General features: G+C 44.6%; 1 protein-coding gene across 1 annotated transcript; it reads right to left on the bottom strand.

The window, feature by feature from the left end:
• Window positions 1-235: 235 nt before the first annotated feature.
• ccnyl1 (cyclin Y-like 1) lies at window positions 236-21,954 on the bottom strand. Its single transcript, XM_017703030.2, has 10 exons — window positions 20,759-21,954; window positions 12,556-12,630; window positions 11,594-11,628; window positions 11,408-11,508; window positions 9,258-9,293; window positions 9,074-9,125; window positions 7,406-7,525; window positions 5,264-5,430; window positions 866-1,028; window positions 236-676 (listed from the first exon to the last, which is right to left on the bottom strand). The coding sequence occupies exons 1-10, from the start codon at window positions 20,910-20,912 to the stop codon at window positions 560-562; spliced, it is 1,020 nt and encodes a 339-aa protein (XP_017558519.1). The 5' UTR covers window positions 20,913-21,954; the 3' UTR covers window positions 236-559.
• Window positions 21,955-26,283: the final 4,329 nt, after the last annotated feature.

The raw sequence follows: 26,283 nt of genomic DNA, 5'->3' as shown, positions 1-26,283 counted from the left end.
CCTTTCGACCTTCCCTGCCACTACAGAGCTTCTCTCCAGCTGCACACGCACTGATGTCCAATATTAGATAATCAAGACAAATACTTCCCGAATGTCCTGACTAATCACAAACACTCGGGCACAGAACTTCCCATGACAATTAAACAGGCCTGTCACGAGGAACCAGCTGTCCACGTTTGGCACACGGCAGCCCTAACGAACAGCGAGTCCATCAAAAAAAAAAAAAGGAAAACCGTACGTTTTACATGATTAGTGTTTATTTAAAATACTCCATCTGCAATTGATTTCAATTAAAAACTGACAAGTTTCACAGCTAGTAGCCTACATAGTAAGCAAAAAACGAAAGAAAACAAAACAAAAAACAAAACAAAACCATTCAGTCAGTTTTCGTTTCTATGTAGACGGGTCATTTTGCATTGGTTTGGGTTGAAGTTCTCATAGGGGACAGGACCGGTGAAAAGTCTCTACCGGAGGACACGAAGGGACTGTAGTTCTGAGGGGTTGAGCTCCAGAAGAGGGAACGGGGGCTTCACAAACTCAGTGGTCGGAGGTCAGGGGTCTAGGACAGCACGGCGTTGGACTTGCGGATGCCAACCAGGTTGTCGGCGCTGAAGGATCTCCTCATGGCAGCCCTGCTCAGGTCTTTGTACTTATCTTCACACAGTCTGGAGATGGCCTGCACCAGGAACAACCACAGTTAGCCTTTTTTCACAAACGTTATGCTATAGACCTCAAGCTCATGGTGTTCTCCAAACACTGATCTTTGCATCTGCAACTGTTACTCGAGTTTCATGCAGCTAACTGGTTCAACTGATCAACACGAGGCAAATCAGCTCTCCTAGCTGGTGCCATGACCGATGCTCACCTCCAGTTTCTGAGCGCGCTCGTTGCTCAGAGGCTCCAGAGGGAAGCTGAGGTTGTTGTCGTCGGCCAGCGAGCGCAGGTCGAAGTAATACTTGGCGTAGACGCTGGCCGGCACGTTGATGTTGAACTGCAGCAGCTCCAGGAAGTGCCTCTCCATCTCGTTCCTGATGGAAGAGGTACAGGGACTTAGAAAGGCAGCTCTTCGTTCGTGTTACTCTCACAAGCGGAAAATGTCTTTGCTGCGGGACGGCCATCGACGCCATTTCAAAATTGCCCCATTACAAAGATTACAGTGAATTTTCTAGGACAAAACTCGAGAGTTCTACAAGAAGCTCCGAGCCGGATACTTTCCCCATTCCTGAATAGTCCGATTAATGGAATTCTTAGGGGAAGAATCAAATTTGGGCCCCTGTTTGTTTTTTTTTTTTAAAAACATTCCCGCTTTGACTCTCCAACCGGATGTGCGTCACATTTACGTTACACAAGTGGCCACTCGCAGCAAAAGGAGATGTGCGGACATCAAAGAGTGGACTATTTATTATTCAAACAGAAGGCAGTCAACCTCGGCAGGTTGGCTCCAGCGAGGTCACTGGCTCGCCATACAAACCATGCGACGCAAAACATTCTTTGAGAAGTTTGAACATAATGGACATTAAACTGGGTGAATAATTACTTTGTCTGGCTAGAAGTCGTAGAGCAGGGGTGTCAACCACTGTCTCAACCACTAAAAGGGCCATAACAAAAAAACCTCAGGAATGTGTGGGCCAGCTGTGGTTTTCCTTTATTACGTAACACGTAGCCATGACCCACACCGGCCGCTGTTTATTCAAAATATGCTTCATGCACTGAATTACTCATTTACAGTGGCATGGTGGGTAGCACTGTCACCTCACAGCAAGAAGGGCTGGCTGGGTGACCAGGGTCTTCTGTGTGGGTTTCCTCCCACTGTCCAAAGACATGCAGTCAGGCCAACTGGACATGCTAAATTACCCCTAGGTGTGAGTGAACGTGTGTGTCTGTCTGTCTTGCGATGGACTGGTGACCCGTCCAGGGTGTATCCTGCCTTCCACCCAAAGACCTACAGCACCCAGAAGGATAAGTGGCCAAGAAGGTATTTTTTTTAAAACTATTTGCTTGAACTGGACACCAGGCATCTCTTCTTTTTGTGTAACCCCTGGCCCAGAGATTGTTGTTGGAGGAAGGGGGTCAGAACACGCACTTTGTTGCAGTGCACGCTGGGAACTGTAACGCATCTCAGGGTGAAATAAGAATAGAAAGTTTTAAAAATCGGGCCGAACGGTACGGCGTCACGGGCCTGACTTGGTGTGTAGAGTTGTGGGGCAGAGCCGTTGTTTTTGTCTTTAGCTGTGTAGATTTATCACGCTGTCTAAGGTATCAGCAGTCATGTATAAGAGGTGAAGCAGTTTGCAACCTAAAGCCCAGCAAAGTAAATGCTATGGTTTTTAAATGCTGAGCAGTTTAAAGCAGTTCACTGCTATGGTGCCATGTACGTCCACCGTTATTTTAGGGTTTCAAAAAAAGGGAAACGCGTCAGGACACAATAATTCTGTGCGGAGACTGACGTTTGTGTTTACCTGATCACTCGCCCCTCAGAGGGCTCATCCTTCACCCTTCACTTGAGCCAATAAGGTAAAGTAACAGTGTTTAAGGTGCTGCCAGGGATTCCAGGGAAGGGCAATGACACACCAAGTGCACAAAGGCTTGTTAAAACCATTTACCCCATACGCAGATCAGATGAGAGATGTTTGCTGTCCAAATGTTGCTTCTTTAGTTCTGAACAGTGGAGCTAGAAGGCTCTAAACACTGGAAGTCAAGGGTCTCACCACATCTAGAATTCATATACCTGCATGGGGTGCATGCACACGAAGGGGAGCTGGATTCTGAAGAAGAAATAAAGTTGTGCACAGCACATCGTCCAAAATTTCTGTTAAGTTTTGTTCATTTTTATAGCTCACAGCAAGTCCTAAACCACCATGAGTGTGTTTACATGCGCTCAGTAATCCGACTATAATCGGATTTCAGCAGTTATGGTCATGTAAACAGCAAACTCTGATTTCTGAGATCGGAGTAAGGTCTAGAATTTCGATAAAGAGAGCTGGATTTTAGCTTTTAGCTAGTAATCAGATTTCTCAGTGTATTTGAATCGGATTTCTCAGTCTGCGCAGGTGCGAAACAGGTGGTACTAGAAATAAGAGAGCAATGTTGCCGTGAAACACAGCAAAACACTTTTGGAGCGACGTATATTCATATTTTCAGGCAAATATTTGAGATTTACGTTAGGTTTATGTCACTTCTGCGAGTTTGTTGGCCGGTTGTAAAGCAGAAATCCGATCACTGTTTGAATCATGCAGACTCTGCTTTTTCCCCCACTGTCTGATCACTCAACTGCATGTAAAGCATTGATCAGATTACTAACCAAGTCTGATTTTCTGCAGTTATCAGATTACTAGTGCATGTAAACACACTCAATGATAAGACCGCATGGCCTTAATGAGCCGGATGTGGTTTGAGAGGTTTTGGGGATACACTACATTTGTCTTTCTGCTGATCCACTGCCTTTAAATTTGATTAGGCCTTGTGCACAACATCAGTTCATGGTTCTACGGAGGACAAATCCAATGGACCAGCATCTCTCCTTGTTCCTCAGCTCATCATAAAGACGCTCCCATCCAGTCACTTCTGAGAGACAGAGGTGAGCCAGTCTCCGTGGAGACAGCAGCCCGGATGCTTAAGGGAGAAGACACATAAGGGGAGTGCAGGGTGCGGGGTGGGGGGGATACTGGTCGCCAGGGGCAACAAATGGAGTGGGCGAGAGCCGGGGCCATTATGTTGGGGTGCTGAGAGCACTTGAGGCCAGCCAGCCCACAGGCTGACAAAGACGGCTTCAATGGAGGGGATGAAAATAGACCTGTGAGAGCATGGGGCTGGGGAGGAGAGAAGAAAAGGGACACGGCCTTGCAAAAACACACAAACAGACATACAGGTAGCACTACAAAAAACAGAGAACAGAATGCAGGCACAGAGACCGTATACATACAAACCCTCAGTGCATCGTCTGCACAGGTATCGGTATGAGAGCAAGTAGGACTTCTAGCCAACGATACTGACCGAACCTTTCAGCCAGAAACCTGATACACCTGCGCTGGCAGAGATATGAGGGGATGCTGGTAGGAGAGTGCTACGTGCATCAGGACCAACACTGAATGGAATAATGTGATAATCCTAGCTTTTCTGAGCATATCAGGGGCACCTTTGGTACATAAAAGAGCTGCTATTTCATTAACACGGGGGTTTACAAGAGGCAGCAGCTGTTTATGGTTTCACGCTATTGTCATGACATTAGCCAAGTTTACATGCAGCCTGATAATCTGTTAATAATCCGGCTACAAGATAATCGGAATACAATACGTCCATGTATACACCTCAATCGGAATAGACTAGTCCGATTGACGCCATACGGAATTTCTATCTGATTGAACGAGGTGGGTAATCCTGTAAATAATCAGTTAAATGGAAGAATAATATCCGTGTAAACGCCTGTATCCGATTACATTCCCTATCGGAAAGTTTCAGTCCGTTCTGCATGTGAGTCGCGTCATAGTGAGAGTTTATACCGTTCAACACGGCGGAGCAGAAACTGGTCACACAACTTGTGTGGCTTTGGCTTCCGCGATTTCCTGACAACCTACTGATAATAAAACTTGAGAAAACTCTGTTTTTCATCAGTAGTGTTACGCGCAAGATTACGTTATCTGCCATACAGAGATAAATACAGAAATAATTAGAATAATAACCATCTTACAGGGTCGAGAATGTGGTTCGACTTCATACTGATCTAATGTCACCCACGGCGGCCAACATCAGTTTTAATCCAGAAACATGATGTTACTGGTTAATATCATTGTGCCCAGTCAGCTGATGTGCCGTGATGTAATCAAAAATCAGAAAACGTTTTAGAGGCGGGGCTAAGGCCATGGGAAAACAAGAATTTTATCTTTTAAAGTGTTCTGACCTGAAATCTGAATTAACAAGGTCAATTCTGATTTAGGGTTCACTTTAGGTGGATGTGGTGATGCAATAGAAATAAAAATTGTACCCAGTTTTTAATATTTCCAAAATGGGTTTGTTCAAGCTTAAAAAAAGCATGGATATATTGATTATATATATATAAATGCATCAAGGAAATATCTTGTGTGCATCATATATTTTGGCCATAACGCTTTGGCTCAACATGTTACTGTGGTCCTGCGTCACGTCAGGTGACCCCCACACAGACTTTCTTGGCCAATGTCTTTGAAGATCTGGGCACGGTTACAACATGCATGGTGACAACACATGGTGACACTGTTCACATTGCGCCCCACACGCATATTCTTACATGTCCTCCACAGTGATGTCTTTGAGGATCTGGCAATAGTCCACGTTCCAGACCGCCTGGTCGTCCCACACTTTCGAGGCCAGCAAGATGGCTCCCAGCACGATCCTCTTCCAGTTACACGGGCAGATGTCCAGCTCGGCATACGTCAGCAGCCGCTCCAAATACACCTGCAGCACAGACCGTGTGAGAGAGGAGAGAAGCTTTAGCACTGCAGCTCAGCTCTTGTAGTTATGCACACTAACCCAGTGACAGTAAAAGACGCTGCTGGCAGGAATCAAACGACCCATTAATAAGATTAGGAAAATTAGCTACAAGCTAACGATTGTGCTTTAATTATTTGGGGTCATATTTGTGCTGCCAGAGGTGGTTTGTATTGAGACAGCCCATCAGGGTTAGATTACAGTAACCTACTGCCCTCTAGTGGGACATCAAGGCAACGTCAGGGCTAAGCATCTGGATTCGGAATCAAAATCAGCCTGGGAATTTGTTCCGGCAAGGGCAATTAATATCAAACACACAAAGAAATATACAGTATAAATATAAACAGAAATATAAAACAAACACGTTAGGTGGAATAGCCCGAGACGGTTTAAGCAGTGTGTCATAATAATAATAATAATAATAATAATAATAATAATAATAATAATAATAATAATAATATCATCAATATTGCTGCTGCTGGAACAAAACCTCATATCTTCATTTTTTAGGTTTTTCTGTTCTTGATATAATTTCAAAATACAGGTTTGCCTACACATTGTGTATCAATTTCATAATAAATGGACTAAAAGAAACTTCAAACGTCAAAATTTACTTATATAATTTTATCTGATTATCTGATAAATATTTATCTGATAAATATATATGTCCATATGGCTGAGGGATGTATTTCAGTATCAAAATTAAAACTAATCTGACAATATAGATTTTACCATTACAATTATTGGCAAATTTGAGTTTGCATTATTTGCATTGAATTTAAAATGATTGATTAGAGACACTGCTTGGTGGAAGAACCTGTTCCTATGTCTGCTGGTCACGGCTCTAAGGACAGTAAAGAGCATTTGAGGGTCTAGCAGTTTAACCTGAGGAGCCAAACATGCACCTCTACTCCTCCAATTATATTAACTCTCTACAGCATTTCTCACACATAAGCTATACTTTAGTGACATTCCTCAGTGGTGGTCTTGGTGACTCGCTCGGAAAGCCTGATTCCTGCCCCCTCGTACTTACATAATGGAATCCAGTTGGCTAACGGCACTAATAGGCAATATGGTCATTAAGCAGATGCTCTTATAAAGCTCCACTTGGGTATTGTCCAAAGAAAAGACAGGATGAGGTGAGTAAACAGAGAAGGCATTTAGTTAGGCTGACTCATCTCTCCCTCCTCGCTCTATAAGGTCCAAGGTCCAAGCTGGGTTAGCTTAACTCAGCGGTGGCAACCCAAACGTTAAGAAGAGCCAATCTGTCCCGACAAAAATCAGTCCACCTTAGGAGCCACAATATTATGGCTCAATATTACTGAAGTAGCACTGTGGCTGTAAATATGTCTCAGTATGTGCTAAATGTCTAAAAAATAAGACTAATAAAATACTAAAAAATATAAACGTAAACAGACCTATTTCGCTCTGCTTTAATCTTTAGCTCAGCTACAGCTCCTTTTCTCGCATCTCTGGCAGGAAACTTTCTCAGAAGTAGAATCATTTTTTGTAAAATGTCAACATTCAACTTTTTAATGAGGCTGAAGTTGCTTCAAATGGGTTGAGGTCAGGACTCTGTGCAGGCCAGTCAAGTTCTTCCACACCAAACTGGCTAAAAATATCACTCGCACTCAAAGACAAAGTTAGTTATGAATGTTATTTATGCTTTAGACTTGGTGTCGCACTCTGCCTCAGCACCAAAGAGTATTTCAGACCTGTAGGAAACCGCATTATGTAAATGGTTAACTGACTTGACCGCTGGACAACATCAAACTAGGTTCTTTGTAAAGTGAATTTTCACACTAAACCAATTTTTCAGTGTAATTTAGTCTAAAGCTGGACTTCATCCATAGAAATATGGTTCTATTTCAGCTAAATCTGCTTACAATAAAAAAACTACTAAACTATCCCAACTAGCCCCACCACCAGCATGTTCTCTTACCAGAGTTACGATGGCGCACTCAGCAGTGAGCTGAGCGGCGCTGAACAGCGTCCGGACGAATCGGTAGATGAGTTTGTGTTCAGGGTCCGTGCGCGAGTAGTCATCAGGAACTTGTTCCCTCTGCCAATGGCAACATTTAAACACAGGGTCAAAACCTTCCTTGCCTTGGTCACAAAACAGTTTCATGCATTTGGCTCCTAAGAGTTCAGCTCACAATTCCGGGCTGAGTTCCAATAAAGCTCAAATCCGATCTCTCGAACACGGTGGTTCACACTCGTTTAGGTGACTCAAATCTGTCGTTAATGTGAACGAACCGGCGTCCTGAAATGACCCTCATGAGCTCCTCCTACTCAGTGACGTCACGTGACAATCACTGCATCAGATGCGTGAGAGATGAGCTGCTTTTCCACCGTTTACAGGCTTTGACGTCTGTTCGACGCTGTTGCCATAGTAACGCTGAATGATGGCGCACACACACAGCAGGAAAAAAGCAGATGAATTCCGATCGGAGGGTCACGTTAAGGTCACATGGCCACGAATCGGATTCGTATCCGATCTAGGACCACGTATAAAAGTGGCTCAGGTCGGATTTGAAAAGATCAGCGTTGCGTCCACACGGCCCTGAAAACACCAGATCTGAGTCACATTAGGGCAAAAAACCCGGATTTGTGCCACTTCAACCCGGTAATGTGAACATGACCAGGCTGAGTTGTCAGCAACGTAACAATGCAGATAAACATTATATAGAGGCACTGATGACCAGTCAACAAAGGCAAATAAGAGAGCAGCAACTGCGGATACAGTGATATGGGAGCTGCTGGCTGAGGCGGAGATCCAACAACGTTCATAATTAAAACAATCTGGATCAGTGTTACAGCCCATTCTATTCTTCTTGAGTACAATAAACATCCCATTAAATGTCCGACTGAAATATCTGTAAAATCTAAATATCTGACCAGGCCGATCTTTTTTTTACTTTTAAGACAATAATCTGCTGATACTGATATGACTGCTACACCACAGGGCATCTCTAGTGGCACGGCTATGTCAAAATGTGACTTTTTATGTCAAAATAATGTCAAAATCAATGTCCTATGCTGAAATTATGAGTTACTAATCATTAAATTAGTGAGCAAGTATTTCAGGATAAACCAATATTTTGAGATAAATAATAAAAGTAAAAAATCTGCCAGAAAGAGAGGAATATTTTTTCTCCTCTACCAGGCAGAAATGGGCTTCTAGGAAACAAACAAACCAAAAAACCCCTGGACCATCATTACAAAACCACAACAAACACTAATAAACCCTTTCAAATGACAGTGGAAAACAGTACAGACCATTAGAAGTTTGATAAAACAGACTTTATATCAAAACATCAGAAGAAGTGATTTCAGCAAAAATGCTTGAAAACCAGTTCAAATCTCGGAGAAACTAAAAGGCTTGGAAAATGAAGCGGAAGTGGAGCGAATTGGAATTAAGTTAATGAAATTAACTCTGGAAATAGATGCACGTCAGGTGATTTCTATGTTCAACAGCTCAGAGAAACACAACGGTATCTGACCCATGCTCAAAAACAATCTGCATTTTTTGCACTACTTAGTATTCAGACAGTCTGACAGCGAAATAAACCGTCTGTTACTTCTGCAAATCAGCCCGACAGTCACTCACCGACAGCGGATGCTTCTTCTCATCGAAGATGTCCAGCGACCTGTCTGAATCCCTGGAAGTGAAAAGTTTCAGATTTTAATTTTTTATTTTTTTTTAAATGACATCAGTTTGAGCAAAACCTGTTTATATTTACTGGTCGGACAGAAAACTTCCATTAAAAGGCTGAAAAGGTGCAGTGACATACCTGTTCTTAATGTGGTAATATATTGCTAGCGTAACACTGGAAAAACAGAAGGAAAAAAAACATTATAGCACACGAAAAGCAAGTACAGAACAGCTTGATTCACATGTGGTGCAGAGTCTTTAAATAACCTGCTGGTTTGATTCTGTACTCTAGCACAGGCCCACAAGCAGATTTAAGTTAAGAGTTTTAATGCAAGCAAATATAAACACAACCAACCAATGTAGCCCATCGAATTTCACTTGATATAATGGTCTGATGAATTTCATACAATCAAAAAGAGGAAACGTTCACGTCGGTCGTGCGTTTTGCCAGACTAATCACTGAACTCTATATAAATATGAAGATAATAAGCCAAGAATATGCTTAAATGGTTCTTCGTATGGTAAAATCATTCATCAAACTGCAGGAAAATGTGTCGTATATAAGGTTCTACAAGGCACCAAAAGGGGTTCTGTTATTAAGTTTGTAAGAATAGACATGCGCTATATAGAACCACGTACACCTCAATGTCCATCAATTTAAAAGAACCATTTCATCATGCAAAGAACTTTTTAAGCAAGCGAGTGAGTCACAGAGTTTATGGTTCCACACAGAACCACTATCTTTCCTAAAGAACCTACTAAGAAACTAAGCTTTAAGAGTGGGAATAGGCCCTGAAGGGGAGTTAGACCGATCAGTGGCAACCCAACCTCCATGTGTTGTGACATCACAACCACAACTTACTTGCAGTTTGGCCCACTGCGTTCAGGGTCAAGCCAAAAAAGGTGGAGATTCTGGTCTTTTTGGCCAAATTAAGTCAGGCATGAATCTTAATTTACAAAATATCAGAATTTAAACTGCAACATCAGTCGGAAAATCTACCGAAATCGCTCAGGACCAAACAAATGTTAAGGCCAGTAAAGCAGGACATCAAGAGGCTGAAGTGTCAGAACAAGCCAATCAGGGACACAGAGACACTATTAAGAGTCTGTCTGGTGCGCTGATGGGCTTAGACCTAATATAGCAACGCGGCCTGGCAGATCATGGAGCAGGTTTTGCCGTTCAGACGCCAATTTTTTCCTGGAATACGCTCTGCTATCTGAACACTGCTGCTGACACACTGAATGCAAAAAATTCACGTGTTAAAGTAAAAAAACGTTTGCTGTCCAGTCCAGTTTTAACCCCCCCTTTCCCTTTTTAATCGGCCACCTCATGAAAAGTGTCTCCGAGTTACTGGTGCATTAAGGAATGCAGCGTTTATTCGGTGCAGTAGTCCCACCCGCGGTCCACGAGACGACCGGAAGTCATTTAACTTAACTACTTACGTCTCCACACTAACAAACTCAAACGTCGGAGAGTCGTCTGTTATTAAAATGTACGGGGCGTCGTGAGACGCTGGACGTGAGGCGTCGAGGAACCAATCACAACCTAATTGTAAGAGGGAGTGTTAGAGTTTCTGACCCTTCAGTCTGAGAGGAGATGAGACCCCTGAGCAGAACTTCTGCGTTCTCCACGTCAATAAGAGTGAATCCGTCAGAACTGTGCAGGGTGATTTTCGTCATCAGTGAACCTCCAACAGCTCAGAGCGTTCGTCGTTGGTTCCACAGCACTGGATGATCTCCGAAATCGCACTGAAAGAGCCGTGAGAGCAGCCACGCCCGACCTGCTCAATCGTTTTAGGACTCTAAACCGCCAAATGACTTAAAACCGCAGGACAATGACCTGCTAAAGCCGAGACTTCTTCAGAGGCAGAGGCGGAAAGCTGGTCAAATCAATCACCCGACCTGAACCCCACTGAGCATGAATTTCACTTACTGAACGCAAGACCGAAGGCAAGATGACCAATATCTCCTGAAATGGAGGCACCATGTATAAAAGTGGCTGCAATTCCAACGTGGTTCACCCAATAAGATGCAAACACCCTCAATCTATACAAGAACTGATAAACGTGTTGGAACTTCCAGCCAACACAACAAAGCCGAGTCACTGGCCAATAACAATAGATTGTGCTGAAATACTGTACAGTATACTGAACAGCAATTATTTCACACGTTCTAAGGACTAAAAGAGCTGCATTTTGTCCCAAGAAACCTGCATGAATGAGCAGATGTGTTTGCTCAAAGACACACAAGTCAACAGGCAGGCAGACGTCAATGGAACTTTCCACTTACCATTTGATTGTGCTTTTTAGGTTGGGCTGGCTAACCGTACTGTCGTCAATAAATATCGTCGAGCAAGAACTGTATTTTTTGGAGAGGGGACCGGGAGACACCTGGCAGAGAAAACCAATCATTAAGCACATGGGCAGAGATTTTCCAGCACATCACTGACTCCAGAAGTATATTTAACCGACTTACGTGATTTATATGATTGCTTTTCCTCTTATCCCGTACTGAAAGGAAAAAAAAGAAAAAAAAGAAAAAAGACGTTAGACATCATCAATCAATCAACAACGCGTATCAGTATACAGACCAATCAGGCGTAACATCATGACCACCTCCCTGTTTCTACACTCATTGTCCACTTTATCAGCTCCTCTTACTGTATAGCTGGTCATTGTAGTTCTACAGTTACAGACTGTAGTCCATCTGTTTCTCTGATACTCTGTTACCCTGTTCTTCAGTGGTCAGGACCCCCATGGACCCTCACAGAGCAGGTACTATTTGGGAGGCGGATCATTCTCAGCACTGCAGTAACACTGATATAGTGGTGGTGTGTTAGTGTGTGTTGTGCTGGTCTGAGTGGATCAGACACAGCAGTGCTGGAGTTTTTAAACACCTCAGTGTCGCTGCTGGACTGAGAATAGTCCACCAACCAAAAACACTGCTGACCACTGATGAAGGACTAGAGGAAGACCAACACAAACTGTGCAGCAGCAGATGAGCTGTCGTCTCTGACTTCACATCTACAAGGTAGGAGTGTCTAATAGAGTGAACGGAAATGACCCACCACACATATAGTACCTGCTCTGTGAGGGTCCATGGGGGTCCTGACCACTGAAGAACAGGGTAACAGAGTATCAGAGAAACAGATGGACTACAGTCTGTAACTGTAGAACTACAGAGTGCAGCTATACAGTAAGTGGCCTGATCGATGTATATATTTTTGGTGTATTGCTGGCAACCAAAAGCAACCTCATCAAAATCTACCATGACATTATTTTTAGGTCAGGCTGTGAACTGATATCGCTGGCAACTGCAAGCGTAATGAATCATCGTTACTACTAATGTAATATGACTACTCAACACTCAAAGAGGGAGAAATAATCATTGTAAACGGTTTCATTATGTAAATTCTTAAAGCCCAAGTTGCCACTTACCATCTGTCTGCGACTTGCTGAGGAAGATGGTGCTAGCACGGGCGTGATCTGAAGGGTTGGACTCTAAAGCTAAATCTAAACATCAGGAAAAGAGAGAAAGAGAAAAACAGAGGGAAAGTTTTTATAATGAAATCTGAGGCACGTCCGAATTCACTTAGAAACACTTTAAATGTTGTTTCTAATGAAAAACGTAGCTTTACACGAAGCTGTTAGACGACGCAAGCATTCATAGTACATGAAATTTAAATCACACGAAACCCACAGACATTTAAGTCGCGACACGCCGGGCACAATGAGCTCATTGTGTAGCACCAGACGAGAACACAGTACCCTCACACTATCCATGGCGCTCCTACTCTGGTGTGCCAACCAGGAAGGAGGTGGGGGGGGCATACAAGCCAAAAAACGTGCAAAAGAGTGCACACAGGTACCATCACGGACATTTGCACAAACAACGTTAACCAATAACGTGCTGGAAATAGCAGGCCAATAACAAGTGCACCCTCTGTTCCAGCTTCCATCAGGCACTGTCAATCACAAGACTGAAGAATTATTGCAGCTTTCCAGCCCAGACGCCCCACATCTGCGCTGCCCGGACCTCTCAGCTCCACGTTTGCCCAAAGCCAGTTCATTAAGGAGATTAAAGCTGGGTTCTGACCGTGGGCACAACTTTGTTTTAAACAGTGCTCATTCAGGGCCAGGCGGAAAAGCAGAGGCTGGACATTACAGGGTGATTCAAAGAGCTTCATCTGATTTCAACGACTTATTTCACTTGTAAGTCGTTACAGATCAATGCAGTGAACTGTAAATGGTTTAAATGAGCATAAGGTCTCAGTCTGAACCTCCTCCAGCTGTACGGACGACATCAACACCACAGTCAAACTCATCCCAGACCGGACTGAGTGTGTCGGGCGTGGCTGCACTCACGGCTCTTTCAGTGGGATTTCGGAGATCATCCAGTGCTGTGGAACCAGCGACGAACGTTCTGAGCTGTTGGAAGTTCACAGTCGATGAAAATCGCATCCGTTGTGACGGATTCACTCTTATTGAAGTGGAGAACGCAGGAGTTCTGCTCAGGGGTCTCATCTCCTCTCAGACTGAAGGGAGCCAGTCAGAAACTCCAACACATCCTCTTACGATTGGATTGTGATTGGTTCCTCGGCGCTGCTCTGAGCATATTGTGGATATTGTCAGTACTTAAAGAACTGACCAACTGCATGTTTGTCTACAAAGAGGGCCTAACTAGTCCTGTTCAACTGGACAAAGTGCAGCACAATGTGTGAAACGTAGGCCTGCTACAATTATTACATAACTGCCTAATGCAACCACAATTATTTCAGATTACTGCAATTATTTAAGCCGGCTGCAATCATTTTCCACAGTCGTTCGATTTCACAATATCATTAAGCCGCAACAAGTGAGATCTGAACTTGGTGGACTGGGTTGTGGCAAATAAATGAAAATGAAAACTTAAGACACGGGTTCTGGAGGCCCACCTCAAGGCCGACAGGCTGTTCAGTTCCACAGGGTTAAGCACTGCATTTTACAAAGTGGCGAGAACAAACTCAGCCGTTTATAAAGGTGGTACAGACATGCCCCCAGCATAAATCCCACCTTCTGGCACGGGCCTAGTACTGGCAGATAAGGTCCAGCATACTTTACCACATGCTTGGGAGGGGCTGTAAAGAACTGGCAACTCAAAATGCTCAGCGAAGCCAGGACTAGTAATAGAGGGACGCTGGCCTCGAGCCAGTCATGCTAGGTCGTACAGTAAAGCCTCAGCAGGAGGTCACTTGACCTCTCAGAACCACGTTATGTGAGCTGCTCGATTGGCAGGAGATGCGGTGCAGGTTCTGGATGGGACCCTTATGATGGCAGAGACCCTGTAGCTTCTTCTTCTTTGAGCTTCTGATAAAATTTAATCTACGTCTACTGATCCTGGTGATAATCCAAGATTAGCTTTTGCTCTTTATATATTAATGTGCTCCTTGGTTGAAGGGTCGACCCAAGAGTTTTGTAAGACAAACTTGACTATAAGGCCCAGTCCCATTTCTTCCTTTTACCCCTAACCCCTTGGAACAGAGTTAGAAAGGGCAGTGGTTGAAATCTTGCCCTACGAAATGTGACAACCCTCAAACTACAACTACAACAGCAACAACAACGATGCCTCATTAACAGGCGAGGAGCGCCGCTCTGTAGGCGACCCGGCCCGACTTCAGTGATAGGAGGGGGGCAATTGTTTATCACCCACCACTGGTTTATTGGTGATACGAAGCTGAAGTCAGCTATTCTTGTTCGAATTTTCCCATTCCACCTTAAATTGCATTCTGGTGCTTCAGGCATCAGAACTGCTGGACTATTTAAGGTGGAACAGGAAAATCAGCTAGCAAGTTATGACATTAGCACACTTGTAGCGATTTTTTATGCTCGTTATGAAGAAAACGACCAAAATACACTGAAACGACACTAAACTAAAATAATTCAGTAGTAATAGTCATTTTACAACGAAGAAAATACTTACATTTGTGGGTTTCTTTGGTCTCTTGTGCTCCACCTTGCCGGCTTTTCTTTTTTTCTAACACTCTATTTGAAGTGCCTCTGAAAAACTTGTTTGGGGGGCCATGTAGCCCCACCCCCTCTATCTCAACAAGAACTGGTACACCCTACCCCTAGACGTGAATGTGCAAAACAGAGGGCTAAGGGCTCAGTGGTAGGGGTGAGGGGTGAAATGGGATTGGGCCCAAGTGTGAAGCCGGGCCTGTTTGTATTGAGGTCAACAGACGCCCAACTTTGACTGGAAGGAATGTTTTATTGACAAGCAAATTGACCAACACAGGGCTACTGCTGGTGTGTAACTTTTAGGGACGGTCAATTCTGAAGCTGTAAGGAAAACAGACGAGTTCATTCTTACGTATGAAACTCTCTCAACGTAAAATAAATAAATCAATCAATTAAATAAAATTTCAAAATCTCAATTCATTCTACAAAAGTTCATTCATGTGATGACAAGCTATTTTTGGGGACATTTTCTGCCTAATTCCACCCACCAGTTCGGACCCCCCTATCGCACGACACCACCAGCGCTAGGAGGGTGAAGGCCACCTTCCTCCGAGACCCGTGAAGCGCCACTGTCTCTTTTCAAAGTGCCGCTCACGCGACGTCACTGGACAGCCGAACACGCTCAGAGGAAAGCGCCAACCACCAGATCTCGTGTCGAGTGATGGGGGGAGAAGGGGGCTATCCTACCCCCCGAGAGAGCGAGACGTTGTTATACTTTTTACTGTTCATTCCTCACCATTTTTCAAGAATGGGAGGCTGTGAACTTCACAAACTTGGCCCAAAACGGGTCCATACATCTTCATTTTTGTGGTGTGCTGAGTACTGTTGACTCACTGTAGGTTAGGCAGCTTGACCAGCAAAACAAACATGTGCAAGTCCTGTGGCTGATACTGGGGAGATCAACGATAGTGGAGCTGAGCTTTAACTGCTTAGTGTGCAATGTGGATCAAGTGGACCGAGGCTGAGGCAGGTTAATTCTTAACAGACGTGGCTCAGGATGGGCAGTGTGAGAACTGACGGAGCCTTGATATTAAAATAGGGATGACCAAGTAAAAACACCCCCCCCCCCCCCCCCGAAGATATTTTCACTCATATGTACTTCTGTGAGGAAAGTGATCTTTTTACTCAGTTCTACTGAAGTCCTTCACGTTTATTTCCCAACTTCATTTCCAGTTTTTTAGGTTTCATTTCATTGGCTTTTGTCGGTCCAGCACCTGGACTTCTCTGCTGCTGCTCACACCTCTCACTCCATAGCTTTATTGTTTTATTTTTGACCAAAAGGATCCAAAAATAGAAGAACACAGCCTAACAAACTTCAGCTGCTATGCTGACGCACGGGAAATATACTAAGACGTTCCACTACAGTGATATATTCACTTGAGTGGCTGTTTCACTGAAGTAAGAATACTTTTTCTTGAGTACCGAGTACTCAGAGTACCACTCGCGTACCTCGGAGTACCACTCGCGTACCTCGGAGTACCACTCGCGTACCTCGGAGTACCACTCGCGTACCTCAGAGTACCACTCGCGTACCTCGGAGTACCACTCGCGTACTCCGAGGCTCCACAGCAGAACTAGATTTGCAGGCAAAAATAAAGCTCTGCTGAGTTAATGTAGAACTGCTGATTAACCCTTTAACCCTGAAGACCAGCTCAGACTGCTGGTCACCATAGCAACACAGACAACAATCTCACCTAGATAGTAGCTAACGAAACGGCTTGATAATTAATTGACGAATGGACTTAATCTGCATTCATAATCACTCCAGCTGCTTTCCTGATACTTCCCTGCGTTTAATCTGCAGCGGGAAACTGTCAAACACTAAAAAGTAGTGAGGCTGAAGTCGCTGCTCTTTCTCCTGCTTCTTGCTCAAATTTTCCTATTCCACCTTAAATGGTACGAGGCCCGCATTCTCCAGTGAGGCTTCTCCCACACAATTAGCGTTCGGGCAGTCACAGGCTGGTGGTTAGGGAACCAGCCCTGTGACCTCAAACGTTGAGACAGTTTACTGAGAAGAAACTGAGAAGAAGTTTCCTGCTGGAGATGCGAGAGAAGCAGCGATAGCTCAGCTAAAGCTTAAAGCAGAGCAAACTAAATCTGCGTTTTGGTTTATATTGTATTTTTTAGTCTGTGTTAGGACACAAACACATACCGAGACGTACTAGACGGAAAAAAGTTACTTCAGTAAATGGACTCAACGCTGTGGCTCTCAAGGCAGGATGACTTTTTGCCAAAAGGACAAAACAGCTCTTCTTAACATTTGGGTTGCCACGCCCTCTGCTAGACCTACCAAGAAGCGAATAAAAGAAGTTTTCAAACGGAGTTTCAGCTTCTCTCTGTCCATCATGGCCTGAATACCCCTAAACCCATCAGCAGGGTATCCACTCAACACCGGCCATTCACACCAGGGGTGGGGTGGTTGGGGGGGGGGGGGGTATAGCTGATATGCACACATGATAATGGCCTTACTGATGGGATAGGCTCCAGCACCCCCCCCCCCGCGACCCTGACGGAGAAGCGGCTTGTAAAATGGATGGATGGATGATTGGTATCATTGTTGGACCCGAGTGTGATCAATAGGTCAGGGTGAGCTGCTTGTTTGCAGCAGAATTAGTGAGAATGCTGACCGTCTATAGGCTTCTAGCTTAGCCAGCAAGCCCAGCAGTTTGAGAGAGCTGGCTGATTTTCTTACTGGGCTAAAAAGCCACAGTTTTCCATTCAGCACTTTAAAGAAAGCAGTTTTCCAAGGAGAATCCTCTCTAACGGAACACATTCAGCCCATTATCACAAAATATCTGTAAAACCAGACCCTTCTAAGTGATATTTTGAGGATCATGGTATCCCAGCATATGTACTGATCACATACAGCCCTAAATATCTCACATTTTTTGGTTAAGAAGGGTCAATCTAATGCTTAAGCTGCGCTCTGCACAGGCAACTGTCCATTCAAACAGCACCTATGGGTCAATCTCCCAGCAGCTGAGCGTGCTAAGCCGGGACTGACATGCTCCCCATGTCAAAAATAACCCTTGGGGGTGGGGCAAGGCGCTTTCGCTGAAAAAGACATGCGAGGCGAGGTTACGGACAAGCCTCTAGAACGAAAAGTTTTTAGGCTGGGGGATTTTAAAGTAGGATTTATGTCAGCAATAAAGTCTCACTGCATTTATACCTGAGATGTATACCCACACCTACGTGGCGGCTAGGATGCAGGTCAAGATAACCCTGACCATCGTCATAATCTACGTCGTTCGTACACAAGCTTGTTCATCTTAGTAGCTGACAGTGCACCCCTGAATTTGTCTTTCCAGTCCATGGCCATTTAATGAGGGATTTAAATCACTTTTCTACATATCTGCCTAATTAAATGGCCAGAACTGTTCATAGCGGTGGTGACAGGAACCAGACAACCAAAGAATTTAACGCCTTAAAGCTAAAATTATCATCACATAAAATTATAGCACTAAATCAGACCTGTCGAAAGTGTGTCCTGTGGGGCGAAACTGACTCACGAAGACTTCACCTGGCCCAAAAGAGAGATCCCTTAACCCCACCCGCTCACCCAAACTTAATTTTACACTACGTATAGCTTATTAAATAGTACAATCACTGCTGTCAGAACAAAACCTCATCTCTATTTTTACCGTTTTGATATAATTTCATGACGAATGGACCAACAGAAATGACCCAGTAGGACTTGGAAAAACGTCTGGTTCCATTGACTTGCATTAAAAGTAGAACGTGTTTTTTTCCCCCTCCCCTGTAAAGTTCTCGTGTTGGAGATATGAGGTTTTCCTCCGACAACAGCGAAATGCAACAATGTTGTGTCGCATTTTTAAAAGCTCCATGAAATGGGACCGTCTCGGACATCTACACTGGCATACTGGTTTGTTTTTCTGGCCCTCAGTCCACCACAAACATTCCAGTTTGGCTCTAAAAAGCTAAACGTTTGGGGGCAGCCATGTACCGAATAACGATAAATACTTTCCCTGACGGCTGAGATGTCGTTTTGCGACAGTTTTGTGATACAGAACATATTTCTTTAAACATATACAGACATGAGAGGTGCATACAGAATATTATATGGCAAAACTGTACAAAGCAAACATCATTTTTCAGATTTATCACAATCAACATTACATACAGAAACTCAGAAGGTCTCTTGTACTTCCGCTTAGTTTTGGGTAGTAAATAAAGCGGCTGCATTTGTGCTGTAGATACTGTGACGCCTGGTTCCTATGACCACCACTATAAGTCAGCAGAACTCCCCTTTAATGCTGACTATTTCCGCTGATCCTCAGAGAGAGGGTGGGCGAGCGAGAGTACAGCTGTCCACCTTCAATGGAATGCCACAAATAGCACAGATATTTGGAAGTCTCTGCCGGTCCGCTGGGCATTCCTATTGCTCTCTTGTCTGGAAAAACTCAACAGGGCAGCCTGGAATGCCCTCACTGCCCAGATCTACAAGCAGCTGTAGCAGCAAACACCACATGGCTGGACAGTGTGTGCTTAGAGCCAACACGACGACCCACAGCTGGAAAAGCGCCTGCACAGGACGCTACTTCTAGCCGCCATGTAGGCTCCCCGGGGGGCAGATAAACAGCAGTAAAGTCTTGAAAGAGTCCCAAAGGGACACCGGAGACATCCCTACCCCCCCAAAATGCAAGGCTTACTCTTGGATAGTGGCTTTCAGGACCTAAACCTTAAATGCTTTCCCAATGCTGGGCATTATTTTGGTCAACATCGTTGATCAGGCAGCAGAACTTCCAGTAACAGAAGAACAGCAATAAATTCTGTGTCGTCGTCAAGAGTAACCCGAAACGCGGGATGAGGAGCTCAGGGAACCGGATAACAGCAGGTGACATGCACTTACCACTCAGGAGAAATAAGAAATACAACATACGTCCAGAAGCATCCAGACAGCCTTCTATACCTGATCACGTGGCTTTAAGGGCAATATCTGAAGCTTTTCCCCCTCAAATGTTCCAGTTTATCATATGTCTGGAAAATAGATAAATATTGTGACTGATCATGTACAGTGAACACTTCGCAATATAACCCTTGGGGCACATCACCCACTTCCACTTGTACCTCCATAGAAAAGCACTGTCGAAAGAAAAGGATGCTCTAAAGAAGCTGATGCCACGCTTTGGCCAGAGGGGTATAAAGCCTTGCAGCACTGGCCTTTCACATTCTCCAGTGATGAAGCACCATTCAATACCTTTTGGACGATCCAGATACGATCATTCAACACCAACACCTGACCTCATCGATGCTCTTGTTGCTGAACCTCAAATCCTCACAGCAATGGTCTGACATCTAGCTCAGTGGTGACCAACCCTCCTCCTGGAGACCTGCATTCCTAGTTTAGTTTCAACCTGCTGCCCCCTCCTTACCCAACACTAATGCCTCTGATCCAGCCAATCAAGAGCTTCTGAGAAAGTTAATCAGCCGGTGTGGCAGGTTGTGGTTGGAACTAGACTCTCCAGGACCAGCGCTGGTGACCACTGATCTAGTCTAAAGCCATGCCAGAAGATCTGGAGGCAGGGAAGGGGGACAAAGTCCCCAAAGGTATTTCAGAAGAAACCTTGGATGAGAAGGTGTCTTCAAACATGAGTCAAGCCAAAAAAAAAAAAAAAAAACCTACCGTCCGGCAGCTCCCGGTCACTGATGTGCTGCAGGTACGGGCCGGTGTCGTCGCTCAGGTCAGTGTTTATTTGGTAGTCCTCCAAGCGATCTGCCTGCCGTGGGAGCTTTGGGCTCCCACTGGGAGACACGCAGCACGATACTGTATTGCCCATGACACACCGCTCCCAGTAGCGTGGAAAGTGTGTCTGTAAAGTACACCAGGAGGAGGAGGAGGAGAAGGAGGAGGAGAAGGAGGAGGAGGAGAGGAGCCGCTGCTCACAGGCACATCACATAGGAATGAACGTGGGCCCGCTCCCAGTGAATCAAGCCGAACAGCATAGGGCTACAACGGACAAACCTCAGCACCACACTGGAGAGATGGTCACCATTTAGTTGCCAGCTTGCTAGCCAACATCGAGGAACTGCACTCCAGTCTGTCTGAGGGCCACCCAGACCCAGGAGAGAGGAGAGGAGGAGAGGAGCTGCAGCAGAATACGCGGCTAACTGAGACAGCTAACCTAGCTAAGCTAACCTCAACTAACGAGACTTCTAGCGAAAAGTCCTGTTTTTATACACTCCGCGGCGTCGTTTCATCCACGCAGGAGTCCCAGAGCAGTGTCAGCTGCCTAGCTAAGTTAGTCACATATCCATTTATCCATTTCAAACAGCAGCTCGTTCGAGGCTTGTTCGAGGCTGGCCGTCAGAGCCACCGTCCGTCCACCCATTCCCTCGCGAAGCTAGGCTAACGCCGCCAGCGAGGCTGGGCGCATTGTGGCGAGGTTGGCGGAATTAAGTGAGCTTTTAAGCCCGCTAAGCCGTCCTTCTCAAAGGCGAACGTCCGAATAGCAGTTACCGGCGTCCTCTGGCCGCGTCCCGGCTTCGAGAGAGCCGAAGAAGCCCCGGGTCCAGACAGAGCAGAGTCGCAGCAGAGCCGTTGGAGCCAGAGCAGGCGGTTCCTAACATCAGGGCAGCTCGGAGCCGGCCGCGCCGCCTCGGAGCCGGGATCAGCCAGCAACTCGGCGCCCAGGCCGAGGCCCAACACACAGCGCGGAGTCGCTCTTCCCTCGCGAATGGCGATATAACCGCGATAAGTCAACACAAGGCTTCTTGAATTCCCAGTTAAACTTCTCCTCCTGGAAGTCTGTCCAGGCTCGCCGTTATCCCCTCCTCTTCCTTCACACCGGCCAGTGTCGCTATCCGTCTATTCCCACCGCCGCCATCAGCGCCCGCCCCTTTTTGAATTCCTTCGATTCCTATTGGCTGTATAATCATAACAAAACCAAAATCCTCCGGACTATTGGCTGGTAAAGCTGACATTCAAAAAAAAAAGTTCGGCGGGGCTTAAAGTGACCCCGCCCATTTCACTCATGTACGTCTGCCCTTTGCGCTGCAGCCGATCTGTAAGGAGCTCTTAACGTCACATGGTGATTGTTAATAAGGCGTGGCCACGAATCACCATTCTGAGGCCACGAATTACTACGCTGAGACCATGAGTTAAGTTTTTCATAGCTCATAGCCTAAATATAGTAAATCGTGGCCTCAATACAGTAATTTTTGGCCTCACTAAATCAGTTTGTGGTCTCAATATAGTAAATTGTGGCCTCGCTATATCAGTTTGTGGCCTCAATATAGTAAATTGTGGCCTCGCTATATCAGTTTGTGGCCTCAATATAGTAAATTGTGGCCTCGCTATATCAGTTTGTGGCCTCAATATAGTAAATTGTGGCCTCAATATAGTAAATGGTGGCCTCAGTACAGTCATTTGTGGCCTCGACAGTGATTTATGGCCTCAAAATAGTCATCTGTGGCCTCGCTATATTAAATAGTGGCCTCGATATATTAATTTGTGGCCTCAACAGTGATTTATGGCCTCAATATTGTAAACGGTGGCCTCGCTATATTAATTAGTGGCCTCAATATATTAAGTTGTGGCCTCAATACAGTAATTTGTGGCCTCGACAGTGATTTATGGCCCCAATATAGTAAATAGTGGCTTCACCATACTGAAGGGCCACACTGACCTGAATAAATATGTAAAATTAAAAATAAATGTTGTTTAAGAATAAATAGTAATGACACTATTACTATAAAATACTGTAGAATCTATTCAATGTGATGTACATAGCATAAAATTCACGTTATCAGTTGTGATACCAAAAATGAAACAATTCAATTTTAATGAATTAAACTAATTCATTTTTACTTGCTTAGAATGAAATGTGAATACTTTTGTTGTTTTTATGCCTTTAAGACTGATACATGTAAATGAGCTCTGTTCTGATTGGCTGCCTTGTATTGTGCCTCATTCCGAAAGCAGTTCAGGCTGAAACACTCCTTATAGCGCCTGCATAACTGGGCAGGGCTAAACTACTGTAGGCTGAATAAGCGGATAACATGTTGATGTTTTGGTGTTCATGACATCGCAAAAACGAATCATTTCAATAAAGTGTGGAAAATATTCCATGAATGTTTTCCGTGATTTGGTCCCTTTAATGACCGGTGTGAGCAATTCCCACTTGTCAGAAGTAAATGCAGTCCCTGCGAGTGTAATATTGTGGCAGTTATTGTCAGAACAACGAATGTTATGTAGAAGTGTTGTGTGCAAGTCTGGCTCTGTTCCCTCCTTTCACAGGACGTGGGGCCGCAGGCTGCAGGGATCTGGACGCACGCCTGACCTCTTACTGCCAATTACAATAAGATGATTTGAAGAGGCCTTGACTGGCTCGGATGTGCAGGCGTTTCTATTTGTGTCCTACATTCATGCGAATGGTGTGAAATATCATCCGGGATCAACTGCATCGATTCTCGGTACGGCGGACGGAGGTTGCCAGTTCCTCTCCCGCTGCCTCAGCAGGTCTATTCATGCTGATTAATGGAGGCCGCTGGGCGCCAGATCTGATTTTACAGAGCTGATAAATATTGATTAATAATTAAACGTGAGACAGGGACGAGCAGCAACTTAATGACTGACCTTACATTGAAATACACTGGACCACAGTAGTGAATGAAGTACTGAATGAAAGAACAACGTTATTTAATGTAGAATGTGTTTCTAATATTAGGAGCCCGGTAGTGAATCGCTTTGAAATGGGAGGTTTTTCATGTGAAAGGAGAAACTGTAGGTCTATCGTACGCTCAAGTTTGTTGATTTATCTTTTTACATGGCTAAATTTGTACAATCAGCAATACAAGAGGTGTAACAAACTCCTCTCCAAAAAGCTAGAGGCCACCAAGTCTCCGGAACGTCATATTAAAGAGGTGTCCTGCCATTGCTGTATGGATCAATTGCCGAATTGATTCAAAGTCGGAGTTTAAAACTTGTTTTGAGCTTTTAACTGACTGCTCTGAATGATCCTATTACTTAATTCTGTTTAATTGGTTAAAATAAACAACTTAACACTGAATCTTTGTACTAACAAAACAACCCTGACACTACTGAACCCTTAACGAATGTTTCAGTAGTGACAATTTTTGCTAATAAATAGCACAACCAGAGCCGGTTTATGAGGAGCCTGGCTACTTCCTATTTCCCCCATTATATCAAAAACAGGACTGCTAAACAGCAGAGGGCGCCCGTGAGGTCGTCTCGATGAATGGGAGTAAATGGAGCTAAATGGTTAAAAACTAAATGTTAAAATAGTTTCTAATCACTCGCCCAGCACTTTCTTTCAATTCTGGAAAGTAGAAGGACGTATGTCACTAAAAAGCGAGGAAAACTTTCCTGTATGTTCCCTTTTTTCTACAGCAAACGGATTTTGAGCAGCAGGCCGCTAGCAATATTGCTACTGAGTGCTGGTTGATGGCAAGCGGAGCAGCTCATTGGCTGTTCGCGCTCACGGATGTCATAGATCTACATGAGGTGCTGTTTTAATCTCCTGTAACTCGAGTTTAAAAGCTCTTAAAAATGTAACAGCGGTGTTAAAACGTTTCATGCTGTTCTGTGTTCAGGAAATGACTGCATTCTTTTATAAGCATCTATAAACTATGATTTCGCTCAACTGCTCCATATCAACCCATTCATTTTGGACCCGCTCGGGAGCGCCCTCTAGTGTTTGAGAAACGCGCGAAAAAATCATATTTTTATTAAAACACAAAAAATGTGTTTCAGTAGTGACAATTTGTAATGTTTCACATTGATTTTCGGACTTTGGGACACACAATGGGATCTAATTGCTGACCATGAGGCCCCGAGGGACAGGGATGCAGTCTCACTTTCTGCTCTAATGCAGGGGTGTGGCTAAAATCAGGCCCTGCCAATGGACCACCCTGCAAATAATGAAATAAATCACCTGTTGCAACTGTTTCTGTTAGTGACTAAAGCAGAGCGCACAAAAGTAGCTGCTTAGCAACGAATAAGAGGAGGGCAGAGGGAGATTGAAGGTGGCTAGCTAGCTAGCAAGACATATTGATAAGGCTTACCTTATCAGACCTACTTGAAATCTGAAATCACCTGGTGTGGCGAATAAAGTCTCAGGGCACTACTTTAGATAAGAAGGCCAGGCTTCATAAAGCCGGAAGCATATAATTGTCTTTGTGTGCTGTAGTATCAACATTACCTTTCACTGAAACTAAGGGGCCCAAAATCCTGAAAAACATTCCCAGCCCATTATCCCTCCTCCACCAAACTTGACTGTTGGCACTATGCATTCCAGCAGGTAGCGTTCTTCTTGTGTCCACCAAACCCAGATTCGTCCAGCAGACTGCCAGATAGATTCATCACACCATAGAACATGTTTCTACTGCTCCAGAGTCCAGTGGCGGCGCTTTACACCACTCCAGCCGACACTTGGCATTGCGCATAGTGATCTTAGGTTTGTGTACAGCTACTCGGCCATGGAAAACCAGTTCCAATGAATTTCCGTCCTCAAAATGGCTCTATATAGCACCAAAAAGGGTTCTGCTATGTAGAACCATCTTAAGAAAGAAAATGAAATTCATTGGATCTGGTTTTCCTTATTAATAAGTATATAACAAGTAGTTGGGGGCTTTAGTAAAGGCAATGGTCCTATATAGAACCATTTCTTGCTGACATGGTTCCTTGCATGTTCAAAAAGCATTAACTGGAAGTATTTCAACACGCGAAGAACCATGTCAGCATGAAATGGTTCTATATAGAACCACTGCCTGTACTAAAGCCCCCAACTACTTCTTAAACAGGACTAGTTACATAATACAGCGACCCAGTGTTCTTTAAATACTGCCGATATCCACGATACGCTTAAAAAGGCATTTTTTGAGAAAATCCACGCTGGATCGGACGGACTGTTGAGCACAGAAACCAGTTTATGATTGTACCAGTATGTCCTTCTGTGGAAACCAGGTTCACAGAGAGGCCTAATAAAGAAATCCTTCCAGTGAGACCACTGCATTCAGCTTTATCTGCAGGGATGGAACAAATTCTCCCACAGAGCGAGAGGATCCCAGTCCCAGGCTCCAGAGCGGAGCGTTCACCTGTCAGAAAATAATTGGTTTTGCGGACGAGACCGGGTTCAAGGTGTTCTGTGTTAAATTGCATATGCTTGAGGGCACTCAAATCTGTACTGA

This window comes from Pygocentrus nattereri, chromosome 6 (assembly GCF_015220715.1).
Source record: "Pygocentrus nattereri isolate fPygNat1 chromosome 6, fPygNat1.pri, whole genome shotgun sequence".
Lineage (NCBI taxonomy): Eukaryota > Metazoa > Chordata > Actinopteri > Characiformes > Serrasalmidae > Pygocentrus > Pygocentrus nattereri.
The sequence above is the reverse complement of the archived record's forward strand: the minus strand, read 5'-3'. Positions and strand labels throughout refer to the sequence as shown.

Bases quoted from the DNA above. Each gene is read 5' to 3' on its own strand.
- ccnyl1 (XM_017703030.2), bottom strand. From the start codon at position 20,912: ATGGGCAATACAGTATCGTGCTGCGTGTCTCCCAGTGGGAGCCCAAAG. The intron at 11,509-11,593 runs GTAAGTCGGTTA...TTTCTCTGCCAG, and splicing joins AAAGCAATCATATAAATCAC to GTGTCTCCCGGTCCCCTCTC. The intron at 5,431-7,405 runs GTAAGAGAACAT...TCTGTGCTGCAG, and splicing joins AGTGCGCCATCGTAACTCTG to GTGTATTTGGAGCGGCTGCT.